Source organism: Coloeus monedula (genome assembly GCF_965178545.1).
Source record: "Coloeus monedula genome assembly, chromosome: 3".
Classification (NCBI taxonomy): Eukaryota; Metazoa; Chordata; class Aves; order Passeriformes; family Corvidae; genus Coloeus; species Coloeus monedula.
In genome coordinates this window covers 1584278-1601900 of record NC_138783.1, presented here as the reverse complement: position 1 = coordinate 1601900, position 17623 = coordinate 1584278, and the positions used below count along the sequence as shown (strand labels likewise).

The following is a 17623-nucleotide window of genomic DNA, read 5'->3' as shown; positions in this document are numbered from 1 at the left end:
TGTTTGATGCTTTTTTTACCATCACCCACCTCCTGCAACCAAGGCCACTCTCCCTTTCTCTCCCAAAAATACAGCACTGGGTTAAACCAGATTGGGATACCAGTGATTCTCTCCCCATTTATAACAATCTGCTTTAAAATAGAGCAAGCCCAAGCAACTGCAGGGATTCACAGGGCTCTTACAGTGTCACTGTCACTTGGCTGGAACTGGAAAGGCTGAGGTTTGTGGAACGCGGAGTTCTCCTGTAAGAACAGCTGGAGATTGTAATCCCGCACCACCTGAGGAAAGAAAAAGGTTTATTTAGACTCCTTGCTTTGTGAACTGAAAAGCAGCTGGAGAGCAAAACCAGCAGAGAGTTTCCAACTGAGATTAAACCTGCAGCAGGAGCTTGGGTGCACCAGCAGGGAACTGAGGACCTGAGTTGGTCAGAGGTACTGGCAGGACACACACTGGGTGACAATGACCTAAAATATCCCTGCCATCCACCTACAAAATGGGGGGAAAAGCACCAACTATTAAACAGACACTCTGTGGTGTCGCTGCCATAAATATTTTTCTCTCCTCTTGTGGGTAATTTCCTGTGCACTGCTCTTTCTTAAGCTGAAAAGTCTTAATTTGGCAGAAATTATTAGTTGTGGGAGCTGAAAGGACTATTTGGAATAATGCATCCAAAATCAGTAACAAACTTCGTCTCTCTTTATTAAATTGCTTTCAGAGAAACTCTCCAACCTTGCATTTTGCTGAAGCAAAACTCCTTCAGCTCCTAAATTTGTTTAATGATACGTTTCAGGCAGCATGACACAGATCCCTAAACAAACCTCTTATGTCACAATTTACACAGATTTACAAAGAAATACCCAGTGATTGCAAGATGAAAAAAACAGGATCACTGCTTGAAGAACTCTTAGAGAGCATTCACTGCCTCAATTGATGACAATGCATCAAAATTATATCAATCTATTACCAAACTGAGGGTTTACATGTACAAAGGAGATAATAAAGATGGTATTTATCCAGAAATAGCAGCATTGTGCATGACCGAGAACTCTGAGCTGGGTGGACAATGGGAAATAAAACTTGTTCTCTAATGCAGCAAAATGTTGATGCTTGTGTTGCTGAAATACTGAACTGTAAAAAATTAATCTCCAGTTAAAGAAAGTAAATAGTCCTCCAGGGCCAATAATACACTCATCTAAACCAGGAAAGTACATAATTACTGCTCCAATTTGAGCAGTTGAACATAAACACACTCAAATGGGGAGAAAACAGACAGGGATTTGCATCACGAATTCCCAGAAACAGAAATTCAGAAAATATTAAAGAAGGAAACATCTGCAGCTTCAGAGGATGCTCAGCACTGATCTGGCATCAAAATCATTTCATTTAACCAGCTATTCCACTGAATTGTCCCTTACATCCACACTGACCATAGCACACAACCCTGGCCAAATATGTGGAACTATTTTAACTTCAATTAGGAAAAAAAACCCAAAACGAAGTTACTGAGGACGTGAAAACCTGCATGGATATTTTAATACACTCTCCCCACAGAAATCTGACTCCCAAGCAACTCAGTTCAAAGAGAAAAGTCATTTTTCCAACAGCACTCCTAAGAGACTTCCCCTCAAAGCCACAATAAGTGGTTAAAAATGGAAACAACTGTTATCAGAACAGGAGGCTTGGGAGAATGTGCAAGCCCAGCACATGAAATCCTGCATTTGCAAAAAATAATGGACAATTGATAAAAAGAAAATAAAAATACTCCAAAGCAACACTGTATCCTTGGGATTAAAGTGCAACTTTTCCAAATAGATTTCCTGTTACTCAGTAATTAAATCTATGTTCTTACACAGTTTCTTTCTGAAGTCAATGTCAATTGACAGGTCAAAACAGACCTGAAATCGAACATGAAATGTATCCCATATGCAGCAACAAGGCACAGCCAGAGATGTGCAGAAAGGAAATTACTTGCCCTCTTACCAGAAACCTCACAGAAATGTTACTCGAAACAGCAAATGGAATTTCAGAAAATGCTCCAAAGAAAACCAGCTTTTTTCCAAAAGAGAAGTGCAAGAAGTACAAGTCTTGAGTAAGACTGTTCAAGCGAAACGGAACTTAAATTGCATTTTCACAGAATCACAGTCCCAGACCGGTTTGGGTTGGAAGAAACCTTAAAAATCATCTCATTCCACCTCTGCCGTGGGCAGGGACACCTTCCACTGTTCCAGGCTGCTCCAAGCCCCAATGTCCAGCCTGGCCTTGGGCACTGCCAGGGATCCAGGGGCAGCCACAGCTGCTCTGGGCACCCTGTGCCAGGGCCTCACCACCCTCACAGGGAACAATTCCTTCCCAATATCCTTTACCCTCTTTGGGGTCAGTGTTCCTATTCCAGTGTCAAAGGAATGACAGGAGCCACCCTGACCCAGGAGTAATAAAACAGAGCTCCAACAAACATTGTTGCGATAAAACTATGGAAAATCTGCATTTTATACAGAAAATCTGGTTTTTAGCCGTTTCCCTCAATCTGCATCATGTGAGGAGACCGCCAGCCCTGCCCAGCCAAGGAGCCATCCCTGGCACTTGTGGGAAGCAGCTTGTGTCCTTCTGAAGCAAATACAATTTAATTCCATCCCACAAACAGAAATACAGTTCAGATGGAACAGCTGAAGTATTCCTCCCAATGAACTGAAGTGTCTCTTCTAAGCAGAGCCTGCCCAGCTTGTACTGCAAACTAACAAAGAACAGGTGAAGCATTCAAAACCTCCAATAAATATTTAAAACCTTTGCTTTGATGACAGGTTTATTCTAAATTGCTAACAAATTTATTACATGTTTAACAACTCAAGCTGCTTTTGAAGACATGGGTGGGTTCTGGTGGAGAGAAAATGGGTTTTTTTCTGGATTCACCTCTCCTTTTTTTGGGCTGATTACTGCACCCTGGACCTGTCACGGAAAGAAAGGATAAGCAAAGCCTGTGGAAAAATCCACCAGTCAATATATTCAAAGCAAGACACACGTTTTCACTAGCAAAGCAACACAATTTTTTCTCCTCTGCATTCCTGAAGCACAAGGAGAGAAGCAAATCGAGTTGTAAAAAGCAGTTGTAAAAGCCCTGTTCAGACCTGCCAGCTGGATTTACATTTCTGTCCCCTCTCCAGGCATTGTGCCCACGGACTGAAGCAGAAACACAACTGCCTCCCTCACACACACAGCCTGACTTGGTTATTGTGTAAAATAAGCCAGACCTGGAGCTCCCCAGCCTGGGTAACGCAAACTCAGGGCACACAAATGTCCAAGGAAAGGATTCCTACTCCAACAAACTGTTTGGATGTGACAGTTTAGAATTGGATCAAAGTCCCAACCAGGCAGCTCTCCAAGTATTTTGAACACAAAGGATCTGATACAACAGTGAAAAATTAATTATGCAGACATTACACAGAAGCCTGTTTAGCTAAAAGATTCCAAGCCAGCATTTTTGGGAAAGGTATTTGAAGCCGACCTGAATGATACACCCCAAGGTAAATTACTGGAAATCCTTCTACAACTGAAAAGAAAATGGTATTTTGATTATTTTTACAGTTGCTGCCAAATAAATTCAAAGCTGAGGGTGAAGCCCATTTTTCATGCCCTCACTTCAGATCTGTGAAGGTGTGAGATCACTTGCTTGGAGGTAAATAAGGAACGTGTTAAATAAGCTTTTGCTCCACATCTCTGTGTGAATGAGCTCTGTTTCTGGGTGGGTGGGTAAGGTAAATGTATAAAGGAATATTATGACTGCACCAAAGCAGCTTTTCTGAGCTCAATGGCAATTATTTTTTTTTTAGCCCAGCAGATGAATTATTTAAGTATCAAAATTACCCTGGAAGCGATCACGCCTCTCTGAGTCTGGCTGCTCGACAAAGCAAACAAACCACGTCTATGACAAGGCTCTAATTTGTTTGCTGTGTTTGCCACTCTTAATTCCAGGGAGAAAACAGCGTAATAGTTTGGATTTTAAGTTGACAGACAATTATTAAGAAACGATCCAAGCAGTTACCCAGGGCTCTGCTGCAGATTACACCGTGCAGAGCCCTCAGCTGCAATTTCCGCCCCCAAGCACGCAGGGTGAGGAGAACTGAGCATCTCTGGATGCAAATGCACTCAGGGGAAGGCAGTTTGGGTGCTGGAGGAAAAATTCTCCCCAAGAAAACTGTCTGGTGTCTTCTAACTTAATACCACTCAGGAGTAACCAAAAATAACAACCCTTCAGTTTTGTCATGATTTTGGAAGCAAATCTTAAGCCATGGGGATTTGTCCATACTGTAAGGATTCAGTTACAAAGGATCATTCAGTTCAAACTTACCCTGCTGGAAGTCTCCAGTAAAAACTGGAATGTGTTTTGTACAGCTTGGCATGTCTCTAGTTCAGTCCTGCTGAATGCCATTAAATAATCCTTAAGGTGATCATATACATTTCCATCAAGAGCCTGTACAAGGGAAAGCAAGAAACAAAGAAAATCAGGAAAAGCAGGAAGTAGGTCTGTACACAATTTATCAGTGTCCATGTCGAGATCTGCAAGATGCTCACACCATTTTTTTCCAGCAGATTTACACCTGCGTCGAGTGGACAGAGCCCGGTGGCCATTCCTCCCTCCTGGCAGAAGGAATGACAGTGCTTGGCTCCCATTAGATGGCAGCACACAGCACTGGAACAACATCCCGGTGATTCCCATCCAGCTGTTTCCATGGCCAGAGCAGCTCCGGAGAAGGGAATATGCTCAGGGAGACGCCACTGAGGTCAAGGAAGATGCCCAGGAACTGCAAGGTCATGGGGTGCTGCCAACCAGAGTATTCCTCAGGGAATGGTGCCAGGACACTCAACATCTGGATGTGACATGCCCCCAGCTGTTTGCTTATCAAAAACAGCTGAGAAATAGCTGCCTCTTCACTTTCTTTTGTGCACAGAAATACCAAATAAGTAACAAAAATTCATCCTAAACGTAGCAGTGACAGCAAAGTTCAACCCCCAAAGCTCTGTTGTAAGCAGAGCTTTAATATCACATCACACAGAGTAGGTTACACAAGTTCTGTGATAAATTTGACCTTGCAAGTAACTGACAATGTCATTTAAATATTTAACTCAGGATGTATTTAAATATGTATCATATAGATTTTTAAATAGGTCGTATTTCACAGATACCCATTTAAAGTGTACTCATGGAAACTGTGCACACTCCATTCCAACAAACTCAACAGTGTGTTTCTGTAGAAAATTAGATTTGATAATTTAAATAATTTTGAAAATCTGGGAGGGAAAAAAAGAGGGAAATTGTGCAAAACTTAGGAAATTATTTCTGCCCCAGAAAAATCAAGCCCAATGTTTAAGGTGAGGTGAACAGACAACAAATCAGACACGAATCCTGGAAGTGCCAAAGGCCAGGCTGGATGGGGCTTGGAGCACCCTGGGATAGTGGAAGATGTCCTCGCCCATGGCAGGGCTGGAACTGGGTGAGCTTTTAGGTCCCTTCCAACCCAAACCATTCCACAGTTTTATGAAATCACTCAGAACTTAGGAGAACAGAAGAGATTTTCCTTCTGCAAAGCTCTCCCAGGTACAACCACCCTCAGCACACAGCCACCCTCAGTGAGGGATGCTTTGAGGGGATAATCAAATTGTGCAACTGGAATTCTCATGTCCAAACTCTGATATCCCAAATCCACTTCACGCTACACTACTTGCTTCATCCTCCACCTACCAAGTGTAAAGAAATTTTTAGCAGAGGCTGATTCTTTTCTTCAACCTCACCCATTAAACCGGCCTGGAACTTAATAGTTCCATGGCCATCAGGAAGCCATTATGCCAAACCAGTAGCAAACTGGGAATTTCTTCCAAGCCCCCACACTGTAGCTAGCTCTCTCAGCTGATCAGAGGCCGGGCTCGAGGGGTCAGCAGCCAGGGCAGCTCCTGGAGGCCCTGCCATGGGAAGGACTTCCCAGAACGGCTGGGGAAGAGCTACAGGATAACTGCTCCAGGCTCTGGAAGTGATGTCAGCTCCACCAAACACTCTGTTAAACAGAATTTTTAAAAATTCTTATTAAAAGAGTTATGTTATATGAGCTTAGAGCTGGGATGTTCAATTGAGGGAAACATCAGGAATCCCCAGCAGCAAATCCACAGAAAGCGGGCAGCCATACACAGACACAGGTTCAGTTCTTGCCTGTGCTGGTGCGGGCACAGCCTTGCTGGGATTCACCCTGAGCTGGCTCAGGAGGCTCAGTCCCAGGCCAGCAGCAGGATTTGAACATTCCCTGTGCTTTTACCCCAAAAGGGACGAGCCCTCAGTGTCACACGAGTGCCGGAGTCACCATCCCATTCCAAGGGCACTCACTTTCACATCAAATACAGGCAGCCCCAACAGCAGCTCAGCCCTGTGCTCACAGAATACAAATGATGGATAAAATTGCCAAGACTGCCTGTGCTCTCCCTGGGGGACCATGGGAAGCCTGAAACTCCCCCAAAATGGAATTGCTGACTTTTATCTGTTCCTAGAGCTTCTCAGCTCAAACACCAGGGCTGGAGTGCAACTCTGCTAAGAAATGTAAATAAATAATTTCCATTTGGCAAAGCAATTCTAAGTGCTCAGTTTGCAAAGCAGCTGTGATTTTTTTCATCCCACAATGCCATAAATGAGTATTTCAGAGCTTCACATCAAACCCAAAAGTTGTTTTTATGTCAAACCCCACACGAAGGGTTTGTGTCATTACATTCAAGTCTTAAATGCTGAGATCTGCGTTGCGTTTCGACACTCCGGGTGCTTTGCAGAGCCAGGGGAGAGAAGTTGGTACTTGTGTGTTGTGATTGATCCCCCTCCAAGATAGATGGCTAAAATAGGTCAGCTGTAAGGCAGGATGCCAAGGGCCTATTCCTCTTCACTGACCGTAAATAGTGCCCCACAATTAGCTCAGACAGACACGTCAGGCACACACACAGCCCAGCCCCACACGTGTTTATTCCCTCCAATTATCATCCACGCAGCACTGGGAATTAATTCATGTCCAGCTGCAGCCTGCAGTTCGAGGAATATTAAAAAAAAAAACAACAAAAGAGGAGAAATATTAACTTCATTATTTCCCCCCTCCTCCTGCAATGACCACAGCTCTGCTGAGATGCCAGAAACCCCCCCAGTGTGATATGGAGATAAAAAATAAAGATATTTAAGAAAGGACATCAGAGCAAAGTGTGGCAAAACATTAGGGAGCACACGGGTCTGCCAGCATGTGAGAACTGCATTACAGCCTGGCTCCTTTCATTAATTAAAAGCAGTTTTGATATGATGAAGTTCTTAAACACCGATGAGAGCTGCCAGAACTGAAGTTCTGAAAGTCACTGCAATATCACACAAGCAGGGCTGAGAAAGCAGCTCCAACACAGGCTAAAAAGCTCCTCATGGCGCAGAAAAGGTGACATCCCATCAGCCACAGGATCAGAGAGATGGCTGGTTCCAGACTCTCAGTAATAATGGATTTATCCATTCTATAAAATGGTAATTATTACATCGAGCTGGATGTGTTCATATTAAAACAAAAGACTTGACTTGCTGAACTGTAGGATATAAATTAACATTCACGTGGGGTTTTATCAGCTGAATCTCATCCACTTACAAACGCTCTGACCCAAACCACTGAACATCACAGGTTTTGAACTGAAAAGTCTTTTCAGAATTTCTCATCACACAACTTGAAGGGGAAGCTGGAAAAAAAAGAAAATCAAAAAATCCCAACACCCATTATTCCTCTACAATGGCTTTTGTTCTCTTTCTGACTCTCCAGAGAGCACTAAATCACTTACTGTATTACAATCCCACTGAAAAACCTGTCTTTTTGTCAACTTCAAAAGGAAATCAAGGGTTTAAAAAAAAAAAACAAATCTGGCATCAAACCCAAGATAATACGAAGCTAAGTAGCACAAAATTACAATTTCCAAGGATAGAAAAAAGTCAATGTTTTTTCAGAAGTAATTTCTTTACAGCAGAATTGTCATACTAAGGGTGCAAAACTACTTTCCCCTGTGTCCAAGCTTGAGAAGTTAAAGGCTGGAATTCAGGCTGAGAAGAGCAGAAGTTGTTAATAAAGGCAATGGACACACAACCGAATTAAAGCCTATTTTTAGAATAAATCCTATATATTAATTCAAACTCATAAAATTATATAGCAGGGAATGGGACAAGAACATTGTTCTTATTTCAATATCCAAGTCTCACGTATAACTTTAGAGAGTTTCTCCCAGAAACAAAACTTCAGTCGCTGTTCAGATCATAATTTTCAGGGGGTTTTTTTACTCCAAGAAGCTAAAATTTTGGGAAGTTGGATGATGGGCTTTAAACATTCTACATTCTATGAAAATTCCCTCAAAAGCAAATAGGTAAATGGAAGTATTTTAGCTATTATTGGGACATTTGGTTGCCTTTGGGATGTTGTTACTCACTGAAAATAACACACAATGTAGAACAGACCCTGTGTGGAATTTTCATCTTCATTTATGTGACTGATTTCAAGGTCTCTTCACTAAAACATTTACAGGTCTCAGCCACACTCCATTTAAAGATTACCATTTCAATTTCTTAAAGACACAGAACAAGCTAAACTACTCTGTATTTTTTATTTTAAAAGCAAACAAATTAAAAATTGGAAGTATCTGCCCCACACACAACACAGACCAGAGTTATGTGAAGCTACCAAGGTGAGCTTTACCTGTTATGCCATTTATTTCTGAAATAATCCTAGTATTCTGTTCATGTTTGTCATGCACAGAAACTCCTAAAAGCTGTGCTGAAGCTCTGGGTAAAAATTCTACAGTTTAAACTCAGGTGTTCAAACTGAACCTCTCATTTAACCACCAGGAACCAAAACCAGTGTGGGTTAAAACCCCCACAATTAAAGGCACACTCGTAAAGCCATGTGGGTTTCACTGACTAATTCACACCAGTCTCATCTGAGTCATCACTGCCTAGAAATAATTTGGTATTTCCAAACACACATTTATGCTTTTATGCATTTTACACTCCCTAACCCCACACTTGTGATCAGAACCATCGTGATCAGACTGGGGTTGGAACGGGATGATCTTAAGGTCCCTTCAAACCATCCTATGGCTCTGTGAAATTAAGTTTTCATTTCAAAACATCCATCCTTCCCTGAGCTGATGCAACCCAACAGCTTTTGTGGGCTAATTTTGCCACTGAAACCCTTGGCAAACTCTCCCGAAGCTGCCACCGCTCAGCCGGAAACAATAGAACTGATGTGGAAGGCAAGGAATTTCCTTACATGGGTGGAGGGAACAGCACAAAATTAGAGCTGACCCTCCCCTGCCTGGGCTGCAGCCTGAAAACAGAAAGATAAGGGAAAGAAATGAACTGAACAAAAATCATTGTGTTTGTGGAGTGATAACTTTCCTGTGGAGTCAATGGGATTGCATCTCTGTAATGTGACTTATTTTCCTGTTCAGAGTCAAACCCCCAAATCAAAAGGGAGATCTGTATCACAGATTCCACCCTCTATTTTAAATTTATATGAAAATAATTTTATATATTAATACATTTATATTAAAAATTAAAATTAAATTCTTTTACCACCCTATTCTCATTTGCATTAAACCCCCTGTTTTATCTATTCCTGATCTGCTTTGCCTTGAAAACCACTTGGAATCCATTAAGATTCAAGTCCCATTAAGAACAGGGACTTGAGTTTGCATCCTTTATTTTCTGTAGTATTACTGAAAACATTTCCTTACTTAAAATTAAAAACCCAACAATCTGAATTACAGAACAAATATGCTGAGTGAAGCTTTTTGAGTGTTTGTGCTCAAAACTCCTGACTCCAACCCATTAAATAAACAGAGTGATCTCACGGATGGCACAGTCTGGGAATTTTCAGTTGAATGATTTTGGTAAATGAGACTCCACTGAGGGTTTTGATTTTTATGTGTCAGAAAAGATAAAATGAATATAAAAAGGAAAGGTTGGGGTGCAGACAATAATAATTTGTTAACAAGTATTCTTAGAATTAAGGCATCAACTTCAATCTTTCTAGGGTGTGAAGGGAAGTCTCTGTATTTTAGCCCAAACAGAGCAACAAATCTCCTTTTATCAGACAGTGAAGGATAAAGTATTTTAAAAACTCATCTAAAACTCAGAACAAAGTCAAGAGCCCGAATCAGCTGGATTTGCCAAACTCAGCACTATTCAGAGCAGTGAAATGTAACAGCACTTCCCAAGGACGTGAGGAGGAGAAGGAAGGAAGGTCAGGAAAACCCATCCTTTCTGGGTAACAGCTCAATTCCACAGTCATCTTCCTTTAAAAATGCTGCTTCCTGGTATCAATTTCTCCTAATACAGAAGAAAAGCTGCCTTCTCTTCCTTTTAAACTCTTCCATCCCTGCAGCATTTGTCACTGCTGAAATCCCTTCCTCTCCATCAAGACCCCCCCCAACACAAAAGTAAATCAGGGCTGTGTTTGTCAACATAACACGACATCTGTATCTGAATTCCCAACAAACCCCAGATCAAAGCACCAGCAGTGTCCCCTGAAGAACCTGCCTGGAGCAACGTGGAGCTGCTGGCATCAGGCTCTGGCATTCCCAGAGATCCCGCAGGAACAACTGCGCCGTGTCTGCACCTATCATGGATTTGAGGGCTGAAGCCTGACTCCCAAATGACAGGAAGCTGCTGCCCAGCCTGCCCTCTTCAGGCTTCCTCTTTGGGGAAAATCCTGGTTTTCTGCATAGTTGTGCAAGTAGAGAAAGCTGCTAAGAAAAGCTGAGGGCAGAACCCAACCCTCTTCCCTGATCTAAAAGTGAGTGCTGGACTTCCTCAGCCTACAGGAAGAAAGCAGCACCTAGGCTTTAGCTCTGTAAAATCAGGATTAAAGGTTAACAGGAGAACAGCCATAGTTTGCATCCAAAGCAAAGCAGGGCTAATCTAAGGCTGTAAAATGATCTGTATCCCAGAATAATCTTGCACATCCCAAAGCTCTATTGTTAAGTCAGCTTTAGTGAGGTCCAGATCCAACTCACTCTTCAAGGATCACTACCTAGTTCTGTCTGGGAATATCTGAAATCCAGTGAGACCCTCCCACCTGCAGCACTGCATCCCGATCCAGAGCCTTCAGCACAGGAAGGACAGGGAGCTGTTACAGCAGGCCCAGAGGAGGCCACGAAGATGCCAACGGGTCTGAGTGAAGAAGGGTTTAAGAGGCCCTACAAAAAGATCCTCTCTGGCTTCCACTCCTTCTTGCACTTCCACAGAAAGTAATTTTAAGGAATTTTTGTAACTGTCTCACTGTCCTGTCAGTGTCAGGCTAATTAGTTTCTCCTGTTTCTTTTCGTTTTCCCTAAATCCACATGCTGCATGACCACACGTTGTTCACAAGTGCATTTGTTCAAGCCAGCCCTCAACAAGGAACACAAGATATTCCAGAGACGTGCCCACCCTGCTGAAGAGCAGAGACAAATTAAAAACTGGGAATAAAACCAGCACACCAAGAGGTAGGAAGAGAATATGATGAAATAGGCTGTAAGACATAAAAGTGCCTCTTTAAATCGACAAGGCTTGATGAAGCTGGGAGTTTCCTCCTCTCACACACCCTAGAGGAGCTCTCACCACAGCAAACACGGGAACAATGAACACTGGAAGACCACGAGAGCCCCAAGTTCCTTTCAGCTGGGTGCCCATGAACACACTCTGCACTTTCCCTTACCCCAGAGCTTTGTGTTTTCTGCTGTCAGGAGTTTGGGGCTTGTTTGCCAGTTCTTTGTTTGCTCTCATTAGTCACTTGATGATTGTTCTGCACATCATTTTGTTCCTTTACAATTTCGCCAGGGTCATTGTTTTTACTGACAAAACCTTTGTTGTTGGGGCGCTGCAGTCTCCTCCGAGCACAGAAAAATATGGAATGGCCACCAACAGATGCCTGTCACCCTCCCCCAATCCAGGGAAAATGTCCCTTCAGAACATGAATAAGCAAAATTAATGATAACAACAAGATTTGCCTCCCCCATCTCATGGCAGCACCCCACGGTTGTCACACTTTAGGATTAGGGTCTGGCAGGTGAACACAGGCATAGAAGGAAATCCCCTTTATAATTCCTTGTAATTCCCACAAGGCTGACAGCAGTGAGAGTTACCTGGTGGAGACACCATTAAATTAACCCTCCAGGCTTAAAGGATGATTCCACTGAAATCAGTGAGAACATCCTGATATGAGACTGCCATAAGCATGGAAAACCAGATCTTCGAATTCTACCACATAAGGCTCAAAACCCCTGGAAGATGAAAACAGATTCTAGGAATAACTAGAAATACATTCCCCAAAGCTATCTCCCAGGACTTCTTGGACCTATTTTGCTTTTTCTTGCACAGCTCTGGAATAAATCCCAGGGGGATTCCACTTTTGACAGGATGAATTTATAATAAACTGCATCTTTGCTTTTATACTTCCTCATTCTTGGGGGGAAAAAAAGTGTTCTGGCTCAAATCCAACACTTGGAAGACGACTTTGTGGCAGAGCTGCCACCCTCATGATCTTTGCATCTGGAGAGTACAGAGTGCTCTATGCTGCTCATGCCAGTAATAATTGGCTTCCTTCACATGGAAAAATGTGCATTTAAATCCTTCAGCACTTCGACACCATTTCTGCTCTTCAAGGATTCTTCTGCTGACCACAAGATCATCGCCATCATCACAAAATGTCTGAGGAACAGCAGTGGGGGGTGTGTGCTCTGTCTGGATTTTTTACTTCTTCTTACCCAGAAATAAATTATTTTGCTGCTTAGCTCGACAAATATTTTGGTATTTTGACATGATGTGGAAGGTAAGTTAAAGAAATGCACTTGGCTTGAGAACAGGCCAGAGCCGATGGGTTTTAGCTCCTACAAGAGCAAATCACATGCAGAGAACCACCTCCAAGGAAGCTCTGGGAATTCCTCCTGACAGAATTCCACTGGGTCAAAGGTGTGGATTTACCAGCGAGTCTCCATATGAGCTCTCGTGCTACAGGTGAATCATCCTTGACTCAGACACAAACTTTGATAAATCCAAATTTTTTCTGTATCACAACACCACAAACTAAGGAAGACAAACCTTAAACTGACATAGATGGGCACATGAAAGCGCATTTCATACCAAATCCCAATGTTTCTTAATAAATAATTTCCTTGAAAGATTTTCTTAAAACTGTTTTCTTAATAACATTTTCTTAAAAAAATTAAGAAACGAATATTCTCTTAAAAATACTCCCTTGGCAAATAAAATGCACAAAAAAAGAGGATAAAATAAAAGAATAATCAGATACTGAGCATAAACATTCCTCAGGAGCTTTTGTTTTCTCTTTTGCACTTTTCCTGGTTTTTAACCACCTGTTTTTCTGGGTTTAGGTTTTCATTTTCATTCAGTCGATTCAATCCCTGTATTACCATTTTAACAGCAGGTAATTTTTTGTCCACTGTGATTTTCATTTACTTCTTCAGATAAATCCCCTCAACAAAACCTTTTCTGCCCCAACACAGGCTGTTGTTCCCAACTGCTCCTTGGATTTATCACTTCCATCTGTTTTCTCTATGTGGGTTTGAAGTCACCTGTATTCAGTGAATGGGCTATTCAAAAACTGCTCACAGAGTAGGTTCATGGATGGAAATATCCCAGTATTAAAAATTTTAAGAATTTAATATATTCCCAAGCATTTCAGATTCTTATCATGCCAACGAGACACAACCTGCAGCGTGATGTGGTCCTGCAAATGTAACATTGCTCTATCTCATCCACAACATGAATGGTCTTGTTGGGATATTCAGAATATTCACGCATTTCCCAACTCAAATTAAAAATTCAATTAAGTTTTATATTAATATATGAAATAATTAAGCAATATGAAAAGGGCAGAGTGTATCTCACACAGGAAACCCCATGTTCCTGAACAGGTACCCTACAGAAGGATTACTCTGCCAGTCACACTAAAATACAAGGACCAAATCCAACAAAACTATTTTTAGGAATTTTCGTAATATACACAAACATGTTCTTAAAAGGAAAATGGCCCAGAATCACAGCACCGTGATGATTTGCAATAATTATGGAATCACAGAACAATGACAGAAATTATCTGCCACAATGAAGGCAAAAACATGGTGGGGGTAATGCCAAAGGTACAGCAGCTGCAGTGCAGCAGAGAAGATCAAGCCGGGCTTCCCAAACCCCACTTGGGAATTCTGGGTGCCAATTATGCTTTGTTACTTTTAGGAGTCCATTCTCAATTATCCCCAGGGGAATCACACTAACAATTTATGCCTGCACTCCCTGTAAGCACCAGTGGGTGAGGACAAAGATAATTTGAGCCTGAAGTCCGTAATTAAAAATATTGTGAAAGGTTTTTCCCTTTTAAACAGATTCCCCCCACCCCCATCCCAAAGCCTGGCACAGAATCCCCATTCCAAGCAGTATTCCTGAACAAGGATTGATGGAATCAGCAGTCATGCCATATTCTCCAGAAGCTGAGAGGGTTTTATAATCTTCTATTATTCAACAGGACAGTGATGGGTAACAGAAATCAAGAGAAAAATGAACAAAAATGGGATCTAGTGCTGTGAAATCTTTTAATTAAATCACTTCTGAAGTGTGGCCTGACTGGGAATACCTAAATATACTTTGGTCTCCCAACTGTATTTGTTGAACATAACTGCATTAAAGTTAAGCTGCTTTTCAAACTTATTTCAACCCTGTAGGATTAATGCTCAGACCTTTTTAAAAACTACTTAATTTCACAGTGCCACTGCTCAGAGGCCCTCCTGACACCATGTGGGCAGAGCAGAGCAAGAGACTGAAATCAGACAGCAAGAGACATCCCAAGGATCTGGCATGGCTGGGATTTCTTTGATACAAGGCTGTCTTTAGTGCTTAGTCTTTGCTATTAAATAAATTGAGCCTTTCAGCAAAGTTAATTCATTGAATGCTCCAATATCCCCTTCTAAATTAGAAATGGGGCTCCCCTCCCAGACCCAGCCAGAGAGAAGGGTCTGTGCTCACTGGGAATGCTGAGACACAGAATCCAGGGATCTGTACCTGAAGTCACACATGAATATCATAAAAATACACTACAGTAACCCAGCTGAATAAACTGAGGCTGAATCCAACTGGATGAACTGTCCAGTGAGAAGAGCAAAGCCCGACCCAAGTATTTGGGTATACACAGAGCCACAAACATCTGTGAAGATTCTATGTAGAAAAAAAATGTATTTCTCAGATTTGCCATCTTCTTATAATGCACCTTTTTCTTGGAATTCTGTATTTCTTAAATTTTATCTTTTGTTAAATTGAATTCTCATCTATTAAATCATTATACACAGTATCTATAAATCTAATATATTAAACACTGTACAGTTTTATTAGTAGAAGCAGTTTAAAAATTTGATTTCTAATACTCTTGAGCTTGAACTAGAAACCCGATTTCTACCTATCTCCACATACCTGGTTTAACACTCCAGTCAAAAGAAGTATGTCCAAGAAAATTCAGGCACCCAAATCCCAGAATATTGTCACGATTCCTCCTAACAATTTTTAAAAAATTTTCATTTTGAATCGTTTTCAGCTCCCCATGACTTTGATGTGAGATTAAAGCCTGGAACCCAAGCACTGAAACTTTCCTCAAGTTTTAAAAATCCATGAGGATTTTTAAAAGGTCCTTCTGGAAGGGTGCTGCTGGATGCCCTGGACAATGCTGCTGCCAAGGGAGAAGCGAGCTGGGACGAACCAGTGCATGGAAAAAGTTTTTCCCATTATCCATGAGCAAGGCTGGGAATACCAGAGAGCGATGCACTCCTCTAACTAGCATTCCAATCCTACAAGCAATTACCTTAGGGCTTTGATAACTGGTAAAAGGTTATAAAATAATACCCTTGTTCAGCGGGATGACACCACTCCCACAGGTCAGCCACCAGGAATTATGGATCTAAGGAAGATAATGCCAGGGAATGTTTGCTCTCCTCCATGCCAGGGCCGTCTATCCTGGCTGCAAAGCTTTTTTAGCAGAGATGACAACTCGAACAGATGGGAATTTTATTTTTGGGGATCAAACCTGCAGGGAGGGAGACAAATCACACTGAAGCATTCTCACTGCTCTTCCTCTTCCCATGACTGAGCTTCTGGGCCAGCTTTACAGTCCATTATCTCCTTAGCAATTTGTAAAAGCTAAACAGGAATTTTCAGCTGCAGGAAGGGATTCCAAGGCAAGGAACTTGTCTCAAGACTGTGCAAAACCCAGAGCTCAAGCAGCTCTTGGCCACACAGCAGCTCCTCACCTCCAGCCATCCCCAAACACCTGCACTGTCTCCAAACAGAGCAGAGCTTTGGAAGCTGAAAAAATAAAGAACCCCTTAAAATTTGACAGCTGGGCCCTATGAAACCCTCAAAGCTCTCTAAAAACTCTTCCCAGGTTTGCCTCCCTTTCAGCAAAGCAACTGTAGATTAGAAACCATTTTTCCCGTACCATTTTTTAGGATTTAATTAAACTCCACATTCAGCGTGACATTTTCTATCTCACACTTATTGGCCTTGTGCTATTTTGGGCTTTATCTCCTTGTTATAATTCTTCCACTGCTTTCATTAGTGAAGTCACTCAGAAACGTTTTGTCCTGCCACTGACGACAAAAGATGAGTCACAGAATCACAGCACAGTTTGAGTGGGAAGAGACCTTAAAATCATCCCATTCCAACCCCTGGGCAGGGACACCTTCCACTGTCCCAGGCTGCTCCAAGCCCCAATGTCCAGCCTGGCCTTGGACACTGCCAGGGATCCAGGGGCAGCCACAGCTGCTCTGGGCACCCTGTGCCAGGGCCTCAGCACCCTCCCAAGGAACAATTCCTTCCCAGTATCCCATCCATCCCTGCCCTCTGGCACTGGGAAGCCATTCCCTGTGTCCTGTCCCTCCATGCCTTGTCCCCAGTCCCTCTCCAGCTCTCCTGGAGCCCCTTTAGGTCCTGGAGCGGGCTCTGAGGTCTCCACATTTTCAGTAACTCTTACAGTTAAATATCTCATTTAAGAGGACAAAAGCCGTGCACACATATGCAATTTTAAGAATAATCCACGAGTTTTCCCCCCAGTTTCAACGGAAACACATCCATTCCAGGTAACTCACTGAAACATTGGTGGTTACAAGTAACAGCAGGAAAAAAAACGCTGAGGAAAAAAGTAACTTTTCCCTGCTTCTTCAATTCTTCCAACGAATCAGGAGTAGCTAAAAACAAAGCCCTCAAGCAAACAAAGATGTGTTTGGGATGCCTTTCTCCATGAATCCTAACCCAGGAATGTTTCTAGTTAAAGTGTGGTCACCCCACCTGCCTCCCAAACGGAGCAGACCAGGTGCTTCCTGAGCTGGGCCGGTGCCCCGGAGCAGCTCCAAGGCTGCTGTCTGGCACAGGGAAGTATTTTGGGAACTGCTCTCATTGTGTTACAGTGTGGCTTGGAAACAAGATGGCAGTTTCATTTCCTGCTCAGAATGAGCGGGTTTTATGACAGCTGACCAAAGTATCCTGAAGCCCCATTCAAATCCTGAACAGTTTCTACATAAAATCTTAAAATAAATAAAAAAAAGGTTCAAA

General features: G+C 42.3%; 1 protein-coding gene across 1 annotated transcript in view; it reads right to left on the bottom strand.

The window, feature by feature from the left end:
- The window catches only part of FCHSD2 (FCH and double SH3 domains 2), a 120236-nt gene that overhangs the window by 27300 nt on the left and 75313 nt on the right, over positions 1-17623 (bottom strand). Inside the window, exons 9-10 of the mRNA XM_082277343.1 lie at positions 4343-4465; positions 183-278 (exon numbers count right to left, since the gene is read on the bottom strand). Of these exons, the coding sequence (XP_082133469.1) occupies positions 183-278; positions 4343-4465 (219 nt within the window). The remainder of the gene's footprint in view (positions 1-182; positions 279-4342; positions 4466-17623) is intronic.